This window comes from Ovis aries, chromosome 1 (genome assembly GCF_016772045.2).
Source record: "Ovis aries strain OAR_USU_Benz2616 breed Rambouillet chromosome 1, ARS-UI_Ramb_v3.0, whole genome shotgun sequence".
NCBI classification, from domain to species: Eukaryota; Metazoa; Chordata; class Mammalia; order Artiodactyla; family Bovidae; genus Ovis; species Ovis aries.
Genome location: NC_056054.1, coordinates 37,182,500 through 37,207,777, shown reverse-complemented (window position 1 = coordinate 37,207,777; position 25,278 = coordinate 37,182,500). Strand labels below are relative to the sequence as shown.

Here is a 25,278-nt window from a genome sequence, read left to right as displayed (position 1 = left end):
GTAACCATATTTTAAAATCTGGGACAATCCAATTTATACATGTTGTTCCCGCTATTTATAGTGTGCCTTCTCTCAAATGTAACCCAGTTTGGATGATGAATAGTTTTTCCCACATTCATCCAGCCATGACAATTGGAAGTATATTTTATGCCACTTCATCTTGATTTCCATATTACCAAGTGAGAAAGCCCAACCAGACTGGGGATGTAGTAGAGATTTGGGGGGTTGCTGCCAGCACACAACTACTTTTCTTTAGAAGGGATGGTCATTCAACCCTTCCCATCACAAACACCATCCATCATGATTGACAGTCAAGTTAGTACTGCTTGTCATTCCACTCCAGGCTAAAACTGGGAGACATATGACACAGGCCAGGACCATCAAGAGTCTCTCCTCTGAGAGGTGTTTAAACTAAGGCTAAACCACACGCAGCAATTCTCTACTTCTCTTTTAGCCTCATGTAGCCATAATATGCCACATGGATAAAGGGATAGGAAAAGCCACCACCTTCTAAGGCCACCAGGCATCCTAATCTTCAGGTTCTAGGAGGTACACACATACCATTCCAATAAATTCCCCTTCTTTGAGTTAAATTGCCTTGAGCTAATTTCTGTTCTTTACCAATGAAAAGTCTCTACCAATACACTATGAGGGACTTCTAATTTATAAACATTAATTTATACCTCCAAGTGTGACTCTATCTCCTAGTCTTAAACTCTTTCAGACACACAGTAATTTACCTTGGCATTCAGAAGGGGAAAAAAGGACAAAGGAAAAAGGCTTTCTGTATAAACGAGATTTTCATTCTCTTGAGCTATAATTCTGTTTTTTTCATCTGTGTTTGTCTTTCCTAATTACTGGGTGTGTGCATGTTCAATCATTCAGTCATGTCCAACTCTTTGTGACCCCATGGGCTATGTATAGCCCACCAGACTCCTCTGAACATGAAACTTTCTAGGCAAGAATACTGGAACAGGTTGCCATTCCTATTCCAGGGGATCTTCCTCACCCAGGGATTGAAACCACGTCTCCTGCATCTTCTGCATTGGGAGGCAGATTCTTTTCCACTGCATCCCCTGGGAAGCCCTCTGACTGACAAAAGGCATTTCTGAAATCCTCCACAGGGTCAGCAACTTCTATCTCAGTTCCATTATCCTTGGTCCCAGAATGACACAAATATTTTATCATAGCTCATCTTCCAAGGTTCTGAACTTCCAGCTGAATGAAATGGCATTCAGGAACAACTTAACAACAGTTCTAGATACTGAAAACAATAGCCCCAAATAAGAAACATCTGTATTTGTAAAACTTATAACTAGTATAAAAAGCCTGAACAAACTTCTTTTTGGCCAACAAGGATATAATAGGTTTTCATTTTGATCCCTATTTCCGAAACATCATGAGCTGGTTTCTGCTACTATAGCTGAGCCGGGGGAGGAGGTGGTCAAGGGGGAAGAGGAGTGGTGGTGAACAAAAAACAATGATTTAAGCTAAACTCTATTTAGATACTAGAGATGGAATACTTAATTGCAATATTTTATGTGTAGCTTATAGAAGAAGTAGAATTAGGGTTAATCCAGAAACAATTCAGCAAAAATAAACAGAAATCCTTTTGTTATACTACATAAATTTTCACTTTAGTGGTCCTTAATGACATTTGTTTCAATAAAATTATTCAAAAATATCATGAAGAGATAGGTTTCAATTACTCAATTTTCCATAATTAAATTGAACATGAATATAAATTTATACTGGAGAATAAGTAGCTCAATTAAGTCTATTCAAAAATGTACCAAATTGGAAGTAAAAGTTAATTAGCTTTGATTTCTAAGCTTAGATTAGAAATATTAATTATACAAAAATTAAAATTTAGTTCAAGCAACAGGTTTGCCTGAGGTTTGAATATCATGTTAAAATAGACTCAACAACACACCCTTTACCCATGCTTTTATTAAGCAGTATGATTTATTATGAATGGTAATAAATTATTATTAAAAATTGAGTTATAAGTCAAGTAACTGAAATTGCTGATGAAATCTGAGAGTCCTCCCTAACTCACTTATAAATATATTCTGGACTTTACATTTGCAAACATTATCTATAGGTTAACTCTTTTCTTTAATAAACACTCTTATTGACTTTAACATAGATGTAGAAAACAAACAAATCCTAAGTGTTCATAACTTGATGGATCTTCTTATGGTTTAGTTTTTGATCTAGCACTTCCACTTGTAAGAATTTATTCCCAAAAGATTAAAGACAAAGGTGTCAAAATACTTATCATGGCTATAACTTATAATAGGAAAAACTAGACATTCATCAATAAAAGGTTTATTATATTTGTCTTCATACATCAATAAATGGAAAACTGTTGTCATTAAAAGGAGGCAAAGGAGAATGATACAGATCTTAAATCCATTGCCATATAAGGATAACATTATAAAGTGAATATGACCAAACACAATGTAACCTATTTGTCACGTTATTTTTGTTTATGTAAAAATTTCCATCCAAGTCTAAAGAAAGCTCTGTAAGGATCTCAACTGTCAATGATGATGGTATCTTTGACTGGTGGGATTTAAGGTGATAGCCAGTGTTTTTATATTGATATTTTATAACTACTTTGTAATAATACCACTTATAAGTGCTCACAACACACAAAGCACATACACTACACAAGCATATACACACGAACACATGCACATACACACGTACACACATGCCCTAGATACATTCTTTCACACAAAGCAGTAGAGAAATGCATTACTACTTCATTTTACAGGTGGAGAAATTGAGACTTACTGAGTTTCAGGAACTTGACCACAGTATTTAGAGCCAAATCTGTCTGAGTCCAAAAGCCTGTCCTATTAATAATTAGAAACCACTCCTAAAAGTGTGGAGATGGGGGTAAAAGTCACAGGATAAGCAACTTTTCCTGCCTATTTTTTTAAACTTTTGATTTTGTATTGGGATATAGCCGATTGATTAACAATACTGTGATAGTTTCAAGTGAACAGTGAAGGGACTCAGCCATATATACACATGTATCCATTCTCCCCCAAACTCCCTTCCCATCCAGGCTGCCACATAACATTGAGCAGAGTTCCATGTGCTATACAGTTGGTTGTTTTTTTTAATCCTAAGAAATTTTAAATCCAATTAACAGGGTCTCAAAAAATAGAAATTCCAGACCAAGAAATATTCCAATAAAAGTACAATAGATGTGTGTCATACCTATCAATTTATTCACTTATTCAACAGTCATTGTGCAAGTGATGAGGAAACAGGAATTTCCATTACCATCATCACCACAGCTGCCATGTATTGAGCGTGAAGAATGTTCTAGATACCCATTCTCTGAAAGCTACTTTACTGGAGTTGCTTTTACTCGGTCAGATGTGGTTCTTGCACACATACACCTGGTACTCTAGTAAGTGACAGGGTCTTGGACACAGATAAATGCATCGCCATGTGATGGATGTGGATGTAAAGCAGGAGATGATCATCGCTCCTTGCAGGTGGGTAGGTAGGTCTTGTGGAATCCCAGCAGGCCTAGGGTGAACCGAGGGGCACTAAGAACACCAGGACTGCGGAAAAGCTATTCCCATATGTGAAAAGATACGCAGGTAGGAAACTGTAGGTCTCTTCCTAGGAACCATGCATATAGCTTTGGGGGTGGGGTATAGACTAACAGAATAGAGATAACCAAGTCCTGTTCAAACAAGACTTTATACAATATTTTCCCCTTCCAAAAATCTTGGTCACTAGCCCCCATGAAAAACCATCCTCACTTTCCAAATCACTGCTTTCAATTTTGCAGATGGGAGAACTGACGGGAAGAAAGGGGAAGCGAGGCAAGAATGGAACAGGGATGATGACTGCCACCCACGTGGAAACACAGTTTCACTGGAATGAAACAGTACTTCTGAATAAATTTCACATTGATTTCTTTTCCTCAAAAGACAAAATAATACATGTCAAGCTCTAACAACTTAATAGTTTGAGCCAAGGAACAGGTTTTAAGGACTAAGTTTAATGAACACAGTGCTGAAATAAGGTCTTTCGTGACTTCATTTAATCTGTTTCTTGTGAAGAAACACATTCATTTACAAGGCTAAAACATGAGAGATTTATTTTCTCTCAAATAGAACAAATTAAATTGAAGCGCTTTCTGAAGGCAAAGTATAGTAGCTTGTAGTTCACATCTCTCTAAATTTGATATACTGGGAAAATAGTAAAAGATACTCCTTTGAATCCTAACACTATAGAAAAATATTGACTTCAAGGAAGTGAGCAGAGAAATATGTTTATGTGTTGCTCTGATCCCCTAGAGGAAGGCACAACAAACCACTCCAGTCTTCTTGCCTGGAGAATCCCACGGACAGAGGAGCCTGGCAGGCTACAGTCCATTGGGTTGCAAAGAGCCAGACACGACTGAAATGACTTAGCACGCAGCACACACACACATTCCTCTGATTCTTAGTGTTTCTATGGAAGCTGCCCTAGTTGCTATAGGCTGGTTCGCTTGGCCAAATGAAGTAGGTATCTGTGGTTAACTTTGTATTATCGGCAGGGCGTAGAAAGGAACGCATGAATGGAGTCAAAAGTTTAATCTACTTCTAAAGGCTCATTCATATTGCAGAGGAGTCATTCTTTCCTAGGATGCTGAGGCATTACATCCTATCTCTATTAATGTCACATAAGTGTCATATCTTTTTGTCTTTTCATACTGCTCAAGGGGTTCTCAAGGCAAGAATACTGAAGTGGTTTGCTATTCCCTACTCCAGTGGACCATATTTGGTCAGAACTCTCCACCATAACCTATCCATCTTGGGTGGCCCTACACAGCATGGCTCATTTCACTGAGTTAGACAAGGCTGTGATCCATGTGATCAGTTTGGTTAGTTTTCTGTGCTTGTGGTATTCATACTGCCTGCCCTCTGATGGATAAGGATAAGAGGCTTGGGGAAGCTTCCTGATGGGAGAGACTGACTGTGGGGGAATCTGGGTCTCATTCTGATGGGCAGGGCCATGTTAAGGAAATCTTTAATCCAATTTCCTGTTGATGTTCGGGCTTGTGTTCCCTTCCTGTTGTTTGGCCTGAGGCTAAACATTGGTAGGGGTAATGGCAACCTCCTTCAAAAGGACTTACGCCCGCACTGTTGTATTCAGTGCCCCGACCCTGCAGCAGGCCACTGTCGACCCACGCCTCCACCAGAGATTCCTGGAACTCACAGGCAAGTCTGGCTCAGTCTCCTGTGGGTACACTGCTCCTTTGTCCTGGGTCCTGGTGCTCACATGCTTTTGTTTGTGCTCTCCAAGAGTCTGTTTCCCCAGTGGAAGTTCTATAATCAAATCCCACTAGCCTCCGAAGTCAAATTCCCTAGGGGTTCTCAGTCTCTTTGTCAGATTCCCAGGTCGGGAAATCTGTTTTGGGTCCTAGAGCTGTCTTAACAGTGCAAGAATTTTTTTGCAAGAATTTCTTTGGTATAATTGTTCTGTAGTTTGCGGGTCATCTGCTCATTGGAAAAGACCCTGATGCTGGGAAAGACTGAAGGCAGGAGAAGAAGGGGATGACAGAGGATGAGATGGTTGGATGGCATCACCGACTTGATGGACATGAGTTTTAGCAGGCTCCAGGAGTTGGTGATGGAGAGGGAGGCCTGGTGTGCTGCAGTCCATGGGATTGCAAAGAGTTGGACACAACTGAGCAACTGAACTGAGTCACATAAGTAAACAGCATCTCAAGTGAACAACGACCTGGGATTCCTTCTTCCAAGAACATCAGAGCATGCTAGAAGTTGAGACCCCCAAACTAGCAAGGGCCAACATAATAGTTGCTTCTTTCAAACACATGATCTAATGAGCACTTTACTCCAATTACCTATGCTACTAGAAATTTTTTCTCTTGCCTTCAAAACATTTTCATTGCTGTGTCTATCTGATAAAGAACTAGCATCCAGAATATTTCCAGAACATATAAAGAACTCCAAATTCAATTCAATTACAAAACAACAACAACAAATAATTTAAAATAAGGAAGTCACTTGAATCAACACTCCATAAAAGTTTCTGTGGAGAGAGAAAAGATAGGTGTTTGGGTAATACAGGTGTACACAACTGTCAAAATTGTATAGATAAATCCTGTGAATTTCACGTTACGTAAATTTTAGCACATATACATATACACACATGCCTATAAAAATAATAATATTCTGAGTAGGGGTGGGTATATGAAGCTATAGTTGATACCTGAATGACAAAGTGTTAGTAATTGTTGAGTTATGTGATGGCTATACAAAATAATTTCATTATGTTATTCTGTTTACTTTGTAGATGTTAAAAAGAAAAAACAACTTTTTTTTAAAGGGCAGAAAATAAATATGGGTATACCTTCCCAGGTAACATTTCCAATACCCTTTGATTTTTAATATTCAAACTTCAAAGAATCTCTATCTCTCTCAATATAATATTTTTCAGTAAATCCTTATCTTATAAAGAAAAAAGTATGTATCTATACCCCTCAATACAAAGTAAAAGATTTTAAACAAAAAACTGTGAGGGAAAAGGTTAAAGTTGCATTTCAAGTACAGAACCACAGGGAGATGTTTTAAGCCACACACTAAGAGTCAACAAGGAGGATGTATAGCGTAGATGTTGGCAGAGCTAACGGAAGCCATGGTAGTGTATATAAAGCAGCTGTGTGTTAGCAACCATAGTGTTTGGTGATTCGGAAGGAATATTAGATACTTCACATGATTAATGTTACCTATATATAATATCTTTGTCTATATTACACTAGAATACTTTAGTTGTATTTTGGGAAACTGATGGGGTTGACATGTAATGCATAATTTTTCCTAACAGGATGTGAAATTGGCACAAGCCTACTGCTTTGGGTGGAACAGCTCGTTTTCAGGTTGGATTACTGATTTTAGACCTACCTCTTACAAACAATGGGCTTCCCTGATAGCTCAGCTGGTAAAGAATCCACCTGCAATGCCGGAGACCCCGGTTCGATTCCTGGGTTGGAAAGATCCGCTGGAGAAAGAATAGGCTACTCACTCCAGTATTCTTGGGCTTCCCCTGTGGCTCAGCTGGTAAAGAATCTGCCTGCAATGCGGGAGACCTGGGTTCTATCCCTGGGTTGGGAAGATTCCCCTGAAGAAGGGAAAGGCTACACACTCTAGTATTCTGGACTGGAGAATTCCATGGACTGTATAGTCCATGGGGTCACAAAGAGTTGGATACGACTGAGCAACTTTCACTTCACTTACAAACTAAAATTAAAACACACATACATGACCCATGTTTGTGATCGGTTCAAGCAGGTGCTTGATATTGTTAGTAAGTCAAACCTGGAATAAGAATTTCATTAACACTTGCCTTTCGAGCTTTGTGCCTTAAGATTACATGGTCTTGAACATATGCCATTTTAAATTCTTGATCTTTTAGTTATCCTTCACGTTGCTTAAATATTGTAAATATGCAGAATGATGACTTTTTGACTCATTTTGAGAGAACATAAAGTATTTCATTCCTGAATTATGAGTAAATTTGGAACACCTCATGTGTGAGCAGTGGTTATCCTTACAGTAATCTGTGATGAAATAATGTCATAAAGGATGAGATGGTTAGATAGCATCACTGACTCAATGGACATGAAAACTCCAGGAGATCGTGGAGGATAGGGAAGCCTGAAATGCTGCAATCCATGGGGTTACAAAAAGTCAGATCCAACTTAGCAACTGAACAACAAAGAACAATGTCATAAATCACCAGAGATTCAAAGAGCAAAATAAATAAATAAGTAATTACATAAAAAGCCTGCATGGTGACTGTAAGAAATTTTAACTGTAAGAATCCCATGGACAGAGAAGCCTGGCAGGCTACCATCCAGAGGGTTGCAAAGAGTCAGATATGACTGAAACAACTTAGCACACAAAGCAAAATATAGGAAAAAAAAATATGATGAGGCTGATATAAGGAAGCACTTCTCCATAACCTAAGAGCATATCTTTCCAGCCTGCATCTCAGTATGACCATGAGTGGGGCTGGAAGTGAGTGGGGAAGAAATTGGTAAAAGGAGGGACCAGAAGCCTGGACAACTACCCTGATGTGGGATATATGAGTCCGAGGGAAAACTGCAGAAAGGAGAGTCTGGAGAATCACTGCTGAAATCCACTTCTTCCTTCCTTCCTGAAATCCACTGGTACCTTTCTTCCCCTGCTTACATTCCGCTGCCTATTTTTTATAAGCTTCCACAGTAATTGAGTTCCTTTGAACATCTTCATTTTTACTTTTTTTTCCATGTCACTTTCCCTTCCTAATTTTAAGACAGTGTGGTTCACTGTAGTGATCCCACTTAAAGCTCTTGTGGAGCAATACTGAGGACTGTGAAAATAAAAATTAAATGATTGCATTCCTCCAAAAGATCAGTAAGAATATAAAGTTTTGGCCTAAATATTTCAGCAGCATAAAGATAATGATGTACGACCACATAATTCAAAAAACTTCCCCCAACCACCCAGAGACAGAAACAAAAATCCAAGAGTAGAACTCAAAGACTTCACTCCAGGAAACACAGAAAAGAACCAGGCCAAACAGTATGAGTAAGGCTTTACAGACTATTTCCTACAGCCGAAATAAAATTTTAACTCTATAATGGCACTGCGGGTGAAAGCTCTTAAATTATGAAGCATAGATGAGCTCTCAAATCAGGCAAGAACAACCTCAAAAAAAAAAAAAAGATTATTTTTCTTCTTTGTTTCTTGAGAGATGGGTATAATTTCACTGACCGCAGTCTTCTTTTAATAAATTCCAAGTGGCATTAAATTTTAAGGAGATAAAAAGAGTAACAGGGTATTGTATCATAAAAAATTATCTCTGATATTCTAAACTAGCACTGGGTTAATCTAGTTCAACCAAAACTACAGAATGATGAAAAATTCATGATCATCTTCCAGAATCATTATCCCACCCAGAACTAACCTTAAGAACATAGCCTTTAGAGTCTGAAAAGTCAGTGTCTTCACGTTGATTCTGCCCCTCATGTTTCAGTTTCCTTATCTGAAAAATGGGTACTAAAACAGCATCTACTTTTGTTTAAAAAAGAGAGAGAATGCTTGTAAAGACTTTAGCAAAGCCTAGCAGATTATGAATGCTCAGTGTCAACTCAATTCCCAGTAAAGCTCCCCTACCTCTGATTTCTTTTAATAAACTCATCTTTTTGTAACTTAATTTGGATGTAATACAATGGATTACTTAGGGAAGATAATTAAGCAAAATACAGATAAGTATGAGTTACAATGTTTTAATGACAAGGGAGACTGCACTTGAAAGGAAGGAAAAACATACACCCCTCTGGGATCCCAGGACAATGTTATGTGTGACGCTGGCCACTCACCCAACACCACGTTCTTCTGTTGACTTTCGGAGCTATGAATTAGGCTGCATACAATTTTAAGAGTCAGAAAATGGGGCAACTTCAGCTTTGCATATGTGAGGTTATATTCAGGACTGACTTATAGTTTCTGTCGGGATGATCAACTCATTTTTAGCAGCTTTATTGAGATATAATACATATAATAAATCACATATTTAAAAAGTAAAATTTGATGTATTTTGACACTATTGCCACAATAAAAAATGTTTATCAATTTTTTTTTGTATTTTTAGCTATCACAAACCTATTTCTGTTAATCAAACTGTTGGAAGAATCATTTTACTGCAATTTTGAAATCCTTTACTCTTCTTTCTGGTCCTCAAACTAGTGTTTCCACAATGGGACATTTTATTCTGTGAGATCTCTTAGGGCATAATTAATGCATTGAGAAGCATACTTTAGAAAATTACATTCATCTGTACGGTAATAATCTGAAGGGCCCAGTATAAGAAGATGGAAACTTTTGACTGTAAAATGGAATCTTATCTATGGATGTCTAAAACCTAGTAATTTATTCACTATAGTGTACTTCTAAATCACATCTAAGTCTTCCAAAAGATTTCAAAAATAATTCGCTGGCAACAAGTGAAGGATCGACCTTTTGGACTGGTGTGGCAGTAAGCACCCTCAGACAGCAGCGTGTCATAAAGCACCTACATGGACCTGAGTCAGTCATTTAACAACCTCAGGGTTTTCCTCTTATAAAGCAAGTATTGCTAAACAAAAAGATTAGAGTTTCCCTATAGTCCTGTGTCTTTATTCTTGGCAAATATAGTAGTATTCATACTTTGTATTTTCAATGGTTCTTAAATAAACCTATTATACACACACAAAAATAACAAGATTTAATTTAGGCTATGCTACAGGTAAATGTCACAAAGGGAATGAACTTCTGTCTTGACGGGTGTGGGAGCCAGACACGCAAGCGCATCCACTGCACACTTCCAAATGCCACCCACGCTGTTCCTTCTGGCTACTTCCCTCACCTGACAAATCATTCCAGTCCCCGCGTGGCACTATCAGCTCTCTTCCCACACTTGCCCTGTAGGGAAGATTATAAATAAATCCTATATTCACAAGACAGCACCATGCCTGGGCCTGTGTATTTTCTGGGACTAATCGCTTAGGGAAAGCCAATACTCTAGAAAGTCTCATTCCAGTCTACATGGTAATTATATGCTAATGCATTTTGAAATTAATTCAGAACCCCCACACTAGCATCCTAGTAAAGGAGAAAGAAGCTGAGATTTAATCACATTGTCTTCTGCGGGCTCAGTGTAAGATTTCTTTTATACATGAACTCAGCCATCAGTTGGCAGAACTTGCCGACTGCTCTTGCACTGCAATGATGCAGCCCTACAGCAACAAAACTGCTGCTGGGTGTCGGGCCAAAAATCAGTCATGGACAGGGCTCGGGAAGAGGTGCAGAACTTCTCGCTTCCAGCAAGCTACAGTGTATGTTTGACCATGCTCTTTCCTACTTCCTATAAATTAACTACGTCTGAGGGCCTAAAACAGTCAGATCAATCCTAAATAAAAGGGGGCTGTGAGCAAAGTACAATAACAACAAAGCAATTATGAGAAATAATACAAGCAAATAGAATTGTAAGATTAATCAAGACATGGGTAACTTTACCTCAATTGACAAAAATAAATGAAGTGTGGATGGGTAAGCAAAATACACAAGATTTGCTCTAACCCAGTGAGTACCATCTAAAAGCCCACTGTAAATGCCTCCTTCGTGATGCAGTCTCCCTCGATAACATCTAATACACTGCATATCCAAGAACAGCTATTGTAACACTGGCTTCCAGCTATCCTGGTACTCATCATTACATCAATGCCTTATTTTCAGTTCAAAAGCACATTGGATTTGATATTATGTTATAAACAAATTCTTTACATATCATAGAGAAACGACTGAAATTTTTTCTCAGCTATAAAAAGAAACCAGGAAAATGTTTCCCACATGAATTTTCTCACTGTCATCCCTGACCTAAACGCCAGAAGCCCATGAGAAGGCTTATAACTGCATAAGAATCCAGTCTGTGCATTTTTCTACTCTCTCAGCTATTCAACATGCTCCATGGAGCTGCTGAAGAGTATGATGGTTTCCCTCTGGAACATACTTTTGGAGACAAATATATTAATATAAACAAGCTAAAAAGAACTGAAACCCACAAATCCACATAAAATTTTTTTATAAATATTATCAGTTGAAATGTATTATGGTATTAGTAAGTGCCAGATGTGGTGGCAAAACATGACCTATGTTCTCATTAATTCTTATAACACTCTTTGAGGTTGAAGCTACACAATCACTAGACTGTGAGCTCTATGAGAATAGTATGATGAATTTTCTTCACCAATGTAAAATCAGCACCTTGCTCCTATACTTCCTCTTATACAATAGATGCCTAGTAAAGTATGTGCTAAATGAATAAAAAATTTCCATTTGATAAAGAAGATAACTGAGGGTTTGAGAAGATAAATAAACAATCAAAGATGTGTGATGCTAGACTCTGTATTCCAACTTTTAGTTTAATTTTATTTTACTTAAAAGACTCCGTGGAGAGTATGGGGGGTGGTTAATTTATTGCCACATTTAATCTCCTTATTCCTTTAATCTCTGAGTGAAGATAAAATTACTGAAGAGCAACAAGAGGACCAAATTCAGAAAGTCAAAGGAGGGAATAGGAGGGGTCTGAAAAAGCAAGACGCTAATATACTTTTTTACTCAGGAGAGCTCTTCTAGCTTCTAGCCTAGATAGAAATCAGATACCTGAAGTTTCTGTCTTTAAGAGAGGAAATATGATCTGATTAATAGTCAGCCATGTGCTCTACACTGTATTAAATCCCTTCTGAAATGCAGCTAATAACTGAAAGAACTGGAATAATTAAAGTAGGTCTTCCTAGTCTAGCGCTCTCTGCCCTGCACACAATGTTGACTTTACTGTATGGCCTATGAAGCACTCTCATCACCCTGCAGCCTTAGCTCATCTATTTCCTCTATCTAATAAAATGTCAGACACAGAATAACATAGCACTTCTCTTCTACGTCTGGACCACATCAGTCATTCCATCTTGAGTCTTAATAAGGCAGAGAAAATAGAACTAGAATCGTCATGTTCCAAATGATAGCTTTTGGAACATTTCCATGTACCACACGAGACAGGAAATAATGCATTTAGGTGTGCATAATACAGCAGTATGATTTAATATATATGGTTTCCTAAAGCCTAGAGTATCATAAGTCAGGATTCTCACGGATCTAAACAGACAGGATTTGCCGGAAGTACCGTGGAAAATGCAGTGTACTTCAGTTCCTAGAGCACAGATCTTGGAGCCTGGCAAGCCTGGGTTCTTAGCAACTTAATTCTGTTACTTATGCAGTTTTCTTATCCAGAAAATTGGGATAATAACAGCACTTACCATATAGGGTTTCTTAAGAATACAAATGTTTTAGCACATAGGTAAAATGCCGAGAATAGCTCAGTAAACTAGCTTTTCCTTTCATCATTATTACCACCACCATCACTTTAGTTTTGTTTATGAAGAAATCTCTAAATAAAATGAACTTGAAGCAATGAATTATACTGGTTAATCCATACTAATACCATTGATTTTTATTTACTTGATGATTATGTTAGTCAATACTGCTACCCGGTGTGGGTCACTTTCATAATGCTATATTACAAACAACAGGAAAAGTAATTCCAGGAATGACTACTTGGTGAAAACAGATTTCAAAATGGGGAGAAACTACCAAGGCTGGGAAGACAGAGGGTGATACTAATGATCTTAGAGTTGTGTCTGAACAGCTTTGGCTGTGGGTATTATTAGGCAAGTCACATTACAGATGACTATGAATTCTATTCTGAGTAGAGTCTGAAGAGGAAATTATAAAATGAAAAATTAGTAAGGCCTCATGTGAAGTAAGCATCTGACACTCAGTGCCTCTGTGATTCAGCTCCCCTAAATGTCCAAGAGTTGGAGCATCTTATCAAGAGGCCTTAGAGCACATTGGTTAACAAGCAGCTAAGAAGTCAAACTGCCTGATATTGAATCCGAAAGTCTCATTTACTTTGCCACCTCACCTCGTTACTTTGTGACCTCAGCAAAGCTATGTCCGGTACCAAGTACATATTGCTGCTTTTATTATAATCTTTTTTTTTTTTCATTTTTGTTGTGCAACAATCTTTTATGTCTCTTTTCTTCCTTGAGACTGTGAGCTATTTGAATGAAAGGACTGGAGTATTCATCTCTTTTTTGGTATCCAGCCCTCAGAGACACTTAAAAAACTGTTAGTTGAATTAATGAATGATTGAACTGGCAAATAAATATAAAAATAAGACAAACTCAGAGCAGAGGGAGAAGGCAATGGCAAGGGAGAAGGGCACTCCAGTACTCTTGCCTGGAAAATCCCAGGGACAGAGGAGCCTGGTAGGCTGCAGTCCATGGGGTCGCTGAGTCAGACACGACTGAGTGACTTTACTTTCACTTTTCACTTTCATGCATTGGAGAAGGAAATGGCAACCCACTCCAGTGCTCTTGCCTGGAGAATCCCAGGGACGGGGGAGCCTGGTGGGCTGCCGTCTATGGGGTCACGCAGAGTTGGACACAACTTAAGCGACTTAGCAGTAGCAGAGCAGAGACCCTGACTTTAAGCTTACAAATATGAGAATAACCTTTTTGGATTACTGATGAAATCATCTGGAATAGTGCAGAGGATCAGTTCCCTTCCTAACTTCTCTTTTCTCTCTCCTGTTCCTAAATAAGGAACCTATGTGACTTTAACCACATTACCAACTCACAGATATTAATCAGTCCTTGACAACCAGTTCATAAGATTTTGTTGGCTGTAACACCTTCCAGAAAAACTAAACCACAACAGCAACAAAAACAAATGTTATACTTACAGTTAATTCAGAAGCTGAAAAGGATTTTGTTAAATACTAATAATCTCAGATTAACACACAAATTAGTTTTGAATCTTTTGGAATTTATATTAAAAAACAAGCTCTATTCTTTTAATATGTTTTCATGAGATTTTACTTAAAGGCCCTTAAATTATTTTGTGAGATTAGTCTTTACTCAAGCAGCCAATAGTATTTGTAAGCAACAATATGATTTTCATTCTTGCTTGGGAAAATGATAACAAACAGTTGAAGAGAATGTGATTTATAACATTTTACCCTTTTACTTCATCGTCTTATACACTATCCTCTATATCCAATCATCTCACCCAAACAAAAATGAAGAATATACGCCCCTTACCTCCAATAGTTCATCTCCAATACGCATTCGTCCATCCATGGCAGCAGGTCCTTCGGGGTTAATTCCCACCACAAATATGCTCATGCGTGACCTGTCTTTGTTACCAGCAAGGCTGAGTCCAAGTCCATTCTTATCCTTTTCAAGTTCAATAATGTGCAGTTCTCCAGGCAGGTCTGCATATCTTTGCCTGATTTTTTCTAATTAAAAAAAAAGGTTAAAAAAATTAAATAGAGCACCTAAATCTATATTAGCAAGGCATATTGGCATTTCCCCATTTTTACTGATGCCACTACAATGAATTGTCCCTTCTTGTAAGTGAAATACTTAAGGTCATTCACAGCCTTATATACAGGTTACAGTTAAAGATTATTTGATCTCCATCTAAGAAGATGGCTCCCCATAAAATCTCCCCTGACTGTTCAGGTTCAAGGGCTGGCCTAGATTTTCTACACATTTTCTTACCTAAGAGTGTTAACATAATGTGGTGGAAAACCTGGCCTCTCTGCACTACTTATTCCCCTTCAGAAAAAGAACAAGCGAAACAATGAATATATACTGATCACCAGGTATGTGCCAAGCAAAGTGTTTGGTCTATTGTTTGAACAAAACAGACATGGATCTACTCTCACGGATCTGTAGTCCAGCAGGAAAGAAAATCAACCATTAACTCTAAATAATTACATTTCTTTAAAGTATACAAAGGGTACAAAACAAGACTGGTGTTATGCGAGTAAAAACAAGGGGAATTAAGCATGCTGATTTAGCTGTCAGATCTGAAGTTAATACACACATCTACCACTTACTCAATGTCCATTAATTAATACATCATTTTACCTCTATAGAATTCCACTTCATCTTTAAAATGGACATAATTCCCACTTCACGGAAGTTGGGAAAATGAAAGAAAATATAAAGGACTTAAAGGCTCATGGGTTATAGGCATTTTACAATTCTTCTATTTGATCTTCTCTTTCATCTTGCAACCTCCATTTTACAGCCTAAACTACCTATTTTAGGATGTGGCTGGTTAGGCTTCACTTGTGCAACACAACTACACTGGCAAGTCAGTGTGGGGAACAGCACAGCTTTAAACATGCCCTGTACACCAAACAGCACCAGCTCAGGCCAGGAGTGCTACCAGCGATCAAAGGCTTGCTGGTGACTATGTCACATGATGCAATCATCTCATCAGCTGAAAACCAAGCTATCCTTGCAACTGTGCTGGAACTCTCTATGCTCTAACACTAAGCTCACTGTCCTTAGAGGGGACCTTGCAAATTGAAAGCTTAGCTGGAATAATTAATGTTAAGGGGGAAGGGAAGGAAGAGAGCCTAGTCCATCTCATCACTTTACCAGATATAACAAACACTGCCTTAAAAGAGAGTAGATAAATTTAAATTCACAAAGGCTAATTTGTACATAAATTTACATTGAAATAATTAATCATAAATGCTAATTTTAGAAAGAGGTTAAATTTGTCTAGTTTATAAGGATTTTGAAGAGAATCTTAAAGAACTTTCACTGATCATGCTTATGAATAATAAAGAACATATTTTGTAAAATACAGTAAACTAAAGAACTTGCAATGTAACAAAACTGTCCTCTATATAGAAATAAAATTATCCCCATTAACACTGAAGTAAATAAACTCAAAGTGTTTCCGTCAGTCAACTATTAAGAACAAGCCATTATGTGGGTACCTTAATTAATAGAGGATACAAAACACACGTTACCCTCAACATGCTTATACAACAAAGCAGAGGAAGCAAACAAACACAAGAACTAGTAAACAACTACAGCTATATAAACAGAAATTCCAACCTTGCCACATGCTGGTCACTAAATACATGTTAATCAGTTGGTAAATTTAGGTCAGTGAATAAACATTAAATTAACTGCACTAGTAATCATTGGAAAACTTGGAAAACTCAGCAGTGGCCGCAGGACTGGAAAAGGTCAGTTTTCATTCCAATCCCAAAGAAAGGAAATGCCAAAGAATGCTCCAACTACCGCACAATTGCACTCATCTCACACGCTAGTAAAGTAATGATCAAAACTCTCCAAGCCAGGCTTCAGCAATATATGAACCATGAATTTCCAGATGTTCAAGCTGGATTTAGAAAACACAGAGGAACCAAAGATCAAATTGCCAGCATCCACTGGATCATCAAAAAAGCAAGAGAGTTCCAGAAAAATACCTACTTCTGCTTGATAGACTGTGTGGATCACAGCAAACTGTGGAAAATTCTTCAAAAGATGGGAATACCAGACCACCTGAGCTGTCTACTGAGAAATATGTATGAAGGTCAAGAAGCAACAGTTAGAACTGGACAGAGAACAACAGACTCATTCCAAATCAGGAAAAGTGTACGTCAAGGCTATATATTGTCACCATGCTTATTTAACTTATATGCAGAATACATCATGAGAAATGTCTTTCTGGATAAAGCACAAACCAGAATCAATATTGCAGGGAGAAATATCAAGAACCTCAGATATGCAGATGACATCACCCTTATGGCAGAAAGTGAAGAACTAAAGAGCCTCTTGATTAAAGTGAAAGAGGAGAGTGAAAAAGTTGGCTTAAAGCTCAACATTCAGAAAACTAAGATCATGGTATCCATGATCTTAGATTGAGCATTCTTTGGCATTTCCTTTCTTTGGGATTGGAATGAAAACTGACCTTTTCCAGTCCTGTGGCCACTGCTGAGTTTTCCAAGTTTTCCAATGATTGCTAGTGCAGTTAATTTAATGTTTTCTCATTGACCTAAATTTACTAATTGATTAATATGTATTTAGTGACCAGCATGTGGCATGGTTGGAATTTCTGTTTATATAGCTGTAGTGGTCCCATCACTTCATGGCAAATAGATGGGGAAACAGTGGAAACAGTGGCTGACTTCATTTTGGGGGGCTCTAAAATCACTGTAGATGGTGACTGCAGCCATGAAATTAAAAGACACTTGCACCTTGGAAGAAAAGCTATGACCAACATTGATAGTATATTAAAAAGCAGAGACATTACTTTGCCAACCAAGGTCTGTCTAGTCAAGGCTATGGTTTTTCCAGTAGTCATGTATAAATGTGAGAGTTGGACTATGAAGAAAGCTAAGCACCAAAGAATTGATGCTTTTGAACCATGGTGTTGGAGGAGACTCTTGAGAGTTCCTTGGACTGCAAGGAGTTCCAACCAGTCCATCCTAAAGGAGATCAGTCCTGAATATTCATCAGAAGGACTGATGCTGAAGCTAAAATTCCAATACTTGGGCCACATGATATGAAGAACTGACTCATTTGAAAATACCCGGGAAAGATTGAGGGCAGGATAAGAAGGGGATGACAGAGGATGAGATGGTTGGTAGGCATCACCGACTCAATGGACATGAGTTTGAGTAAGCTGCAGGAGTTGGTGATGGACAGGGAATCCCAGCGTGCTGCAGTCCATAGGGTCACAAAGAGTCAGACAAGACTGAGCGACTGAACTGAACTGAGCAATCATTGTCTTTAGAATTCTAAGAAATGATATGCCTGAAGAGAGTTCTTGAAAGAAGCAGAATTTGAGAAGGGTTTTTTTTTTTTTTTTCCTTTTCTTAATTGAAGTAAAGCTGACATATAATATCAGTTTCCGGTATACAAAATAGTGATTCAACATTTATATATATGACAAATAGATCACCATAGTAAGTCTGGTAACCACCCATAGCTATTACAAAGCTAAATGATACAAAATTATTACAATATTACTGAACATAATCCCTATACTGTACATTACATCCCATGGCTTTTTAATAAGTGGAGGCTTGTATGTCTTAATACCCTTCACCTATTTTGCCCAGCCACTCCCCACCTCTGGTGACCACCAGCTTATTCTCTGTACCTGTAGGTCTGTTTCTATTTTGTTTAGTTTGTTCATTTGTTTTTGTTTTGTTTTTTTTTTTTTTTTAGATTCCACATTTGTATTTGTCTTTATCTGGCTTAGTATAATACTCCTAGGCCCATCCATGTTGTCGCAAATGGCAATATCTTTTTTATGGCTGAGTAGTATTCCATTGCATACCACATCGCTTTTACCCATTCATCTATGGATGGACACTTACGTTGCCTGACTATTGTAAATAGAGCTTCTATTAACACTGAATTGTGTATATATATTTTTTAATTAGTTTTTTTGTTCTTTGGATATACAAGAATGGTTTTGAATAAGTCACAGAGTTTGGTTATGTGGAGAAGAATTCTGGTGGACCAAATGGCAAGGGTAAAAAACTTCCATGCAGAGGGATGAGGAAGGGGATGCGGCTTTGAACTGAAAATTGTTTAAGTTAGTGGGTGGGTGACAAGAAATAAGAGTGCAAGGTTAAAGAGTTAATTGATAGCTTGTTTACAGAAATAATATTCTAATTTAGGGATACTGCAGAGGTGCCTTAAGGTACTCTGGAGATGGGATCTTGAAAGGACCCTCAATTTAAGACATGTTCTTCCAGATTCAACCAGCTTACTGGATTTCTAGGGTGAAATAGTTAAGAAATGATATCACAGTTAAGGAAACAAATAAAATAAAATTTTAACACATCTTTCTCAGGAAATAATAAAGCAGAAGAAGATTTAAAAAAAAAAACTGAAGACTGACAACTCAATAGGCTCAAGGTATTGTATTTAAGAGAATGTTACATCTGACAGAAAATACACATTTTGGGGAGGCACACACAGAACAATTACAAATACTGACTGTGTATTAGACCATAAAAGAAACCACAATAAGTCTCAAAAAAATCAATATCAATAAGCTGTCTCTTTGGACATAGTGCAATAAAACTATGAAAACCTGTAACAACAAAAAATAAAGTTCTCTTCTGTTTTCACATAGTAAAATAAATTAATGTCAATAGTAAAATAAAGAGATATTGTAAAAAGTGCTGAATGGAAGGGGGGACAAACAGAATGGGGTCAACATATTATGTAATACTATTTATGTGAATTTAGATTCTGCACAAAAACCACAACACATATTTTGAAAGTTCGTATACAAAAACACAAATGGCTAACACATTAGAATGGTTAATTACAGTGGCTGGAAAGAGACAGGAACAAAAGGGAGCAAAGAAAACCAAACAGGGACTCCCAGCTGACCAATGATGGTAATACGCTATGAAAGATTATAGTTAATGCAATCTCATGCCCCTGGGAACTGAAAAAAAAGAATGAGCTGAGAAAGGTTTTAGTGTTAAATTAATATAAAAAGACTTCCAGGTTCCAAATTTGTGTGACTTGTTCAACCTTCTGAGAAAAAAAGAAATAACCTTCATGACCATTAACTGTATATTCAACTGCTTAGACATGCAAATGATTAATGGAGGATCAAGATGGATCCTCCCTTGGTAAATAGTGGCTCTATCACAACTGATGAACAACCCAAGTGCTACAAAAGGTGAATCTCTAGCAATACATTCTTGTGGCAGAATAGAAAGAGCAAGGGCTCAAGGGTTAGAATTCAATTCAAATCCTTAGTTGACGCACTTAACACCACTAGTTTCTTGGACAAATACTGAATCTCTACAAAAGGCAGATTTCTTATTTGTAATAGGGCTGTTAGCTTAAAGTGGATGCTAACTAAAAATTCCTGGGACATAGACTCCAAACAACATCAGAGACTGATTTGGTCATGATTTTGTCTTTTATCATTCAGCTATGTTGAGGTTTTAAGTTAGTCTTCAGTTCAGTTCAGTTGCTCAGTCGTGTCTGACTCTTTGCGAACCCACAAATCACAGCACGCCAGGCCTCCCTGTCCATTACCAACTCCCAGAGTTCACTCAGACTCACGACCATCAAGTCAGTGATGCCATCCAGCCATCTCATCCTCTGTCATCCCCTTCTCCTCCTGCCCCCAATCCCTCCCAGCATTAGAGTCTTTTCCTATGAGTCGATTCTTTGCATGAGGTGGCCAAAGTACTGGAGTTTCAGCTTTAGCATCATTCCTTCCAAAGAACACCCAGGACTGATCTCCTTTAGAATGGACTAGTTGGATCTCCTTGCTGTCCAAGGGACTCTCAAGAGTCTTCTCCAACACCACAGTTCAAAAGCATCAATTCTTCGGCGCTCAGCCTTCTTCACAGTCCAACTCTCACATCCATACATGACCACAGGAAAAACCATAGCCTTGACTAGACGGACCTTAGTCGGCAAAGTAATGTCTCTGCTTTTCAATATGCTATCTAGGTTGGTCATAGCTTTCCTTCCAAGGAGTGTCTTTTAATTTCATGGCTGCAGTCACCATCTGCAGTGATTTTGGAGCCCCCCAAAACAAAGTCTGACACTGTTTCCACTGTTTCCTCATCTATTTCCCATGAAGTGATGGGACCAGATGCCATGATCTTCGTTTTCTGAAAGTTGAGCTTTAAGCCAACTTTTTCACTCTCCTCTTTCACTTTCATCAAGAGGCTTTTAGTTCCTCTTCACTTTCTGCCATAAGGGTGGTGTCATCTGCATATCTGAGGTTATTGATATTTCTCCCGGCAATCTTGATTCCAGCTTGTGCTTCTTCCAGCCCAGCGTTTCTCATGATGTACTCTGCATATAAGTTAAATAAGCAGAGTGACAATATACAGCCTTGACATACTCCTTTTCCTATCTGGAACCAGTCTGTTGTTCCATGTCCAGTTCTAACTGTTGCTTCCTGACCTTAGGTTTCTCAAGAGGCAGGTCAGGTGGTCTGGTATTCCCAGTTAGTTTTCAGTGGGTGCCAAAGCTACTCTTTTCTTCTTTGTCTGGCTTGATGAAAACTGAGACTTGTGAAAGGAAGCAGTGGTTCCTCACGATGGAATGAAGGAAGCAGGCACACTGTCCTCCAAGGGCGATCAGGAGAGGAAGGGGCTGACATCGTTCTTTCCCAGACTCTCTTATTTGAGTTACTTATATTGAGGAGTTCCAAGGACAACTTTGTGAGATGCAAAGGAGTAATAGCACTGTTTTCAGTGACTGTCCCTGATCTGTAGGCCACTGAGGTGGCTTTAAAACTGTGTGTTAGTCAAGTGTGAAATTAAAACCCTCCATAGTTTCAGTTTGGGAAATATAAAAGATCTGGAGGTGGACGGTAATCAGAGCTGTACAACAATGTGAATGTACTTAATGCTACTGAACTCTACATTTAAAAGTAATTTAAATGGTGTATTTCTTATGTACATTTTACCACAATTTAAAAAAAAAAAACTGACACCTTATCTACAGGTTTAAAAGACCCTTCAAAAAGCTGGTTCCCTCACCAACATTCCACCAAGGAACTAGGTTGTAGATCTGTTATCCTAATTTTTGAAACTGGCAGCCCTATTATTCTGGCCAATTGTTTTTGTTGTTGTTCTTATGACACTAGCATATTCCCATTTTTTTCAATTAACAAATATTGATTGAATCCAAATTCATGTCAGGCTTGTGTTGTGAAGGGCACACTACAGTATTTCAAGGACATTAAAATCTATCATTGAAGATAAGCAAACATATCAGTAATTCTAATTCAAAGAGAGAAAAACTGTGAGAGAAATACCAGCAGCTGAAGTCACCCATCCATTTCACCATATCAACTGGAAAACCAATTAATGTCTGGAAATGACAATAAATATTATAGATAGTCTAGCCAATTCTCATCTTATTGGTCAGATACACCTTCTATTCCATAATGCTCAAGCCTCATTTTAGCTGTCGTTTCCAATAACCCCACATCCAAATTTTTCCAGCTTTATTTGCCTATAAAAAGGGTTATTCAGCTTTCCTTGACTTTTTAAAATTATTTCAAAAAAAAAACTTAGGAAAGGCAGTAAGATCAACAGAATAAAGCTCAGTTTAAAAAAAAAAAAAAAAAAAAAAGCAAATCCCAGAACAAGAAAGAGCTGAGCATTCTTGAATGGTTTTGAAGTTTTAGTAATAATTTACTGGGGACCTGCTAAGTTGCAGAAACTGTGCTAAAAACCATTCAATAAATTTTCTCGATTTATCCTAAAAAACACCCTATCAGGTAGAAATTATCATCTCTGCATTCAAGATATGGGAATAAGATTCTGATGTTGAATAACCTGCTTAAGTTTACCCAGGTGGAAATTGATAAAATAAGATTGCAAACCCAGTTTGGTTTGTCTGTCTTCAAGGTACTATTGAAGGAGGAAACAGACAGAGCTTGACTCCATCTTAGGCCAAGCTGCGAATATTAGGCTACACGTATGGTCACCCTCCCAATGGACTCTGAACTTTGTGCCCAGTGTCTACAGAAGTGGCGGCTGCTGCTGCTGCTGCTAAGTCACTTCAGTCGTGTCCGACTCTGTGAGACCCCATAGACAGCAGCCCACCAGGCTCCCCCGTCCCTGGGATTCTCCAGGCAAGAACACTGGAGTGGGTTGCCATTTCCTTCTCCAATGCATGAAAGTGAAAAGTGAAAGTGAAGTCGCTCAGTCCTGTCCCACTCTTAACGACCCCATGGACTGTAGCCAAAGAAGTGACATACCAATGGAAAACCAGACCCCCAGATAAAAGAGTCTCAGGACTTGTACTTAGACTCTCCATTGCCTAAAAGAATATGCTAGTTATCTCTGTAACAGAACAAAGTCGTAAATTCCATTATGTTTATCGGGATATGACCACAGTCCTATTGATAAATGTCCACTGTTTATCTAGTCTTGTGACACATGAATCATGGGTTAACTTTGAGCGCATCTCTCATTTATCTTGTCCAGACTAGTTTCATGGAATTTGGGGAGATGGGTTTGAGCAAGTACACTTAGGGTACATAAGGTTTTCACAAAAACCGGTCAGGGTCCTTGGCTAAGAGACTCTGCCTTGGGCACGCCGAAGTAATAAACTGCACTCCACTATCTGCACTGTCCTTCTCAGTGAGCTTGCTTCCCAGAAGGCGTGCCTACAACACTATCTGAAAGTATCTTTTTAGAATTCTTTCTTTCTATTGCCCTCACCTAGAATATAGACCCCACAGTTTCTTGCATATCCCGCTGTCTTCTGCACTTAGTGCCTGGTATACATTAGGTGGTTAATACGTGTTAATACAATATATGCCTGTTGGAAGCATAAACATGACTTCTAAGGCCTTCTTCAATTGCTCTGCCTGCACTTTGGCCATTGCCCCAAACAACGATACATGAAAGTCATCTGAGACCTAAAAGCATCAGACACATGCAATCTGTTGCAAAGACAATGAATTCCTTCAGGTAAATGAAGTAGAAAAATGGCTTGTTTCTTTTTTTCATTTGTATACATAAGTAACGAAATCCATTAGGACTACTAGAAAATCAAAGTACTATGTATACATGTACTGGAATGGGGTGCCATCGCCTTCTCCATCTTTAAAAAATCAACTCTATTAAACTGAAGCAGCTTAAAAAGCAAAAAAGATTGATAACCTTATCTTATGCTCTCTCTCTCCCCACCCTCTCTCTCTCTTTTTTTTTCAGTGGATTACAAAACAGGAAAAGCAGTAAGACAATGAAAATGTCCAATGTTCTATAACACAGATGATCTTTAATTTTTAGTTAAATTGGCATTACCATTTTAGGCTTCAGAATTTGAGTTATCCTACAATGTTTATTCAAATCCACAGCTACAAAGGCCTTAAATGATGGCAGGTTCAACTCTTCAGATAAATTAAATGCTATATTTCACCATATCATAAAACCAGAGACTTTTAAATCAGGCAAAACAAACTACATTATTGTGTAAAGCTGCCTTCTCTTATTGCACAGCTCCATCCAATTTATAAATAAAGAAATAAGATGGAAGAAATGAACACAATGCTATAATAGTAATTTATAGCTAGAAACTAAAGACCTATAAGACCTTTTAGAACCAACATCCAAAAAAGATGTCCTTTTCATTATAGGGGACTGGAATGCAAATGTAGGAAGTCAAGGAACACCTGGAGTAACAGGCAAATTTGGCCTTGGAGTACACAATGAAGCAGGGCAAAGGCTAATAGTTTTGCCAAGAGAACACACTGGTCATAACAAACACCCTCTTCCAACAACACAAGAGAAGACTCTACACATGGACATCATCATGGCCAACACCGAAATCAGATTGATTATATTCTTTGCAGCCAAAGATGGAGAAGCTCTATACAGTCAGCAAAAACAAGATTGGGAGCTGACTGTGGCTCAGATCATGAACTCCTTAATGCCAAATTCAGACTTAAATTAAAGAAAGTAGGGAAAACCACTAGACCATTCAGGTATGACCTAAATCAAATCCCTTATGATTATACAGTGGAAGTGAGAAATAGACTTACGGGACTAGATCTGATAGACAGAGTACCAGATGAACTATGGATGGAGGTTCGTGACATAGTACAGGCGACAGGGATCAAGACCATTCCCGAGAAAAAGAAATGCAAAAAAAGCAAAATGTTTGTCTGGGGAGGCCTTACAAATAGCTGTGAAAATTAGAGAAGTGAAAAGCAAAGGAGAAAAGGAAAGATATAAGCATCTGAATGCAGAGTTCCAAAGAATAGCAAGGAGAGATAAGAAAGCCTTCCTCAGTGATCAATGAGAAGAAATAGAGAAAAACAA

General features: G+C 38.1%; 1 protein-coding gene across 15 annotated transcripts in view; it reads right to left on the bottom strand.

Moving 5' to 3' along the window:
- The window catches only part of PATJ (PATJ crumbs cell polarity complex component), a 390,464-nt gene that overhangs the window by 153,317 nt on the left and 211,869 nt on the right, over positions 1 to 25,278 (bottom strand). For all 15 annotated transcript variants that reach the window (XM_060410212.1, XM_060410237.1, XM_060410189.1 and 12 more), the window contains one exon: positions 14,723 to 14,919. In XM_060410212.1, the coding sequence (XP_060266195.1) occupies positions 14,723 to 14,919 (197 nt within the window). The remainder of the gene's footprint in view (positions 1 to 14,722; positions 14,920 to 25,278) is intronic.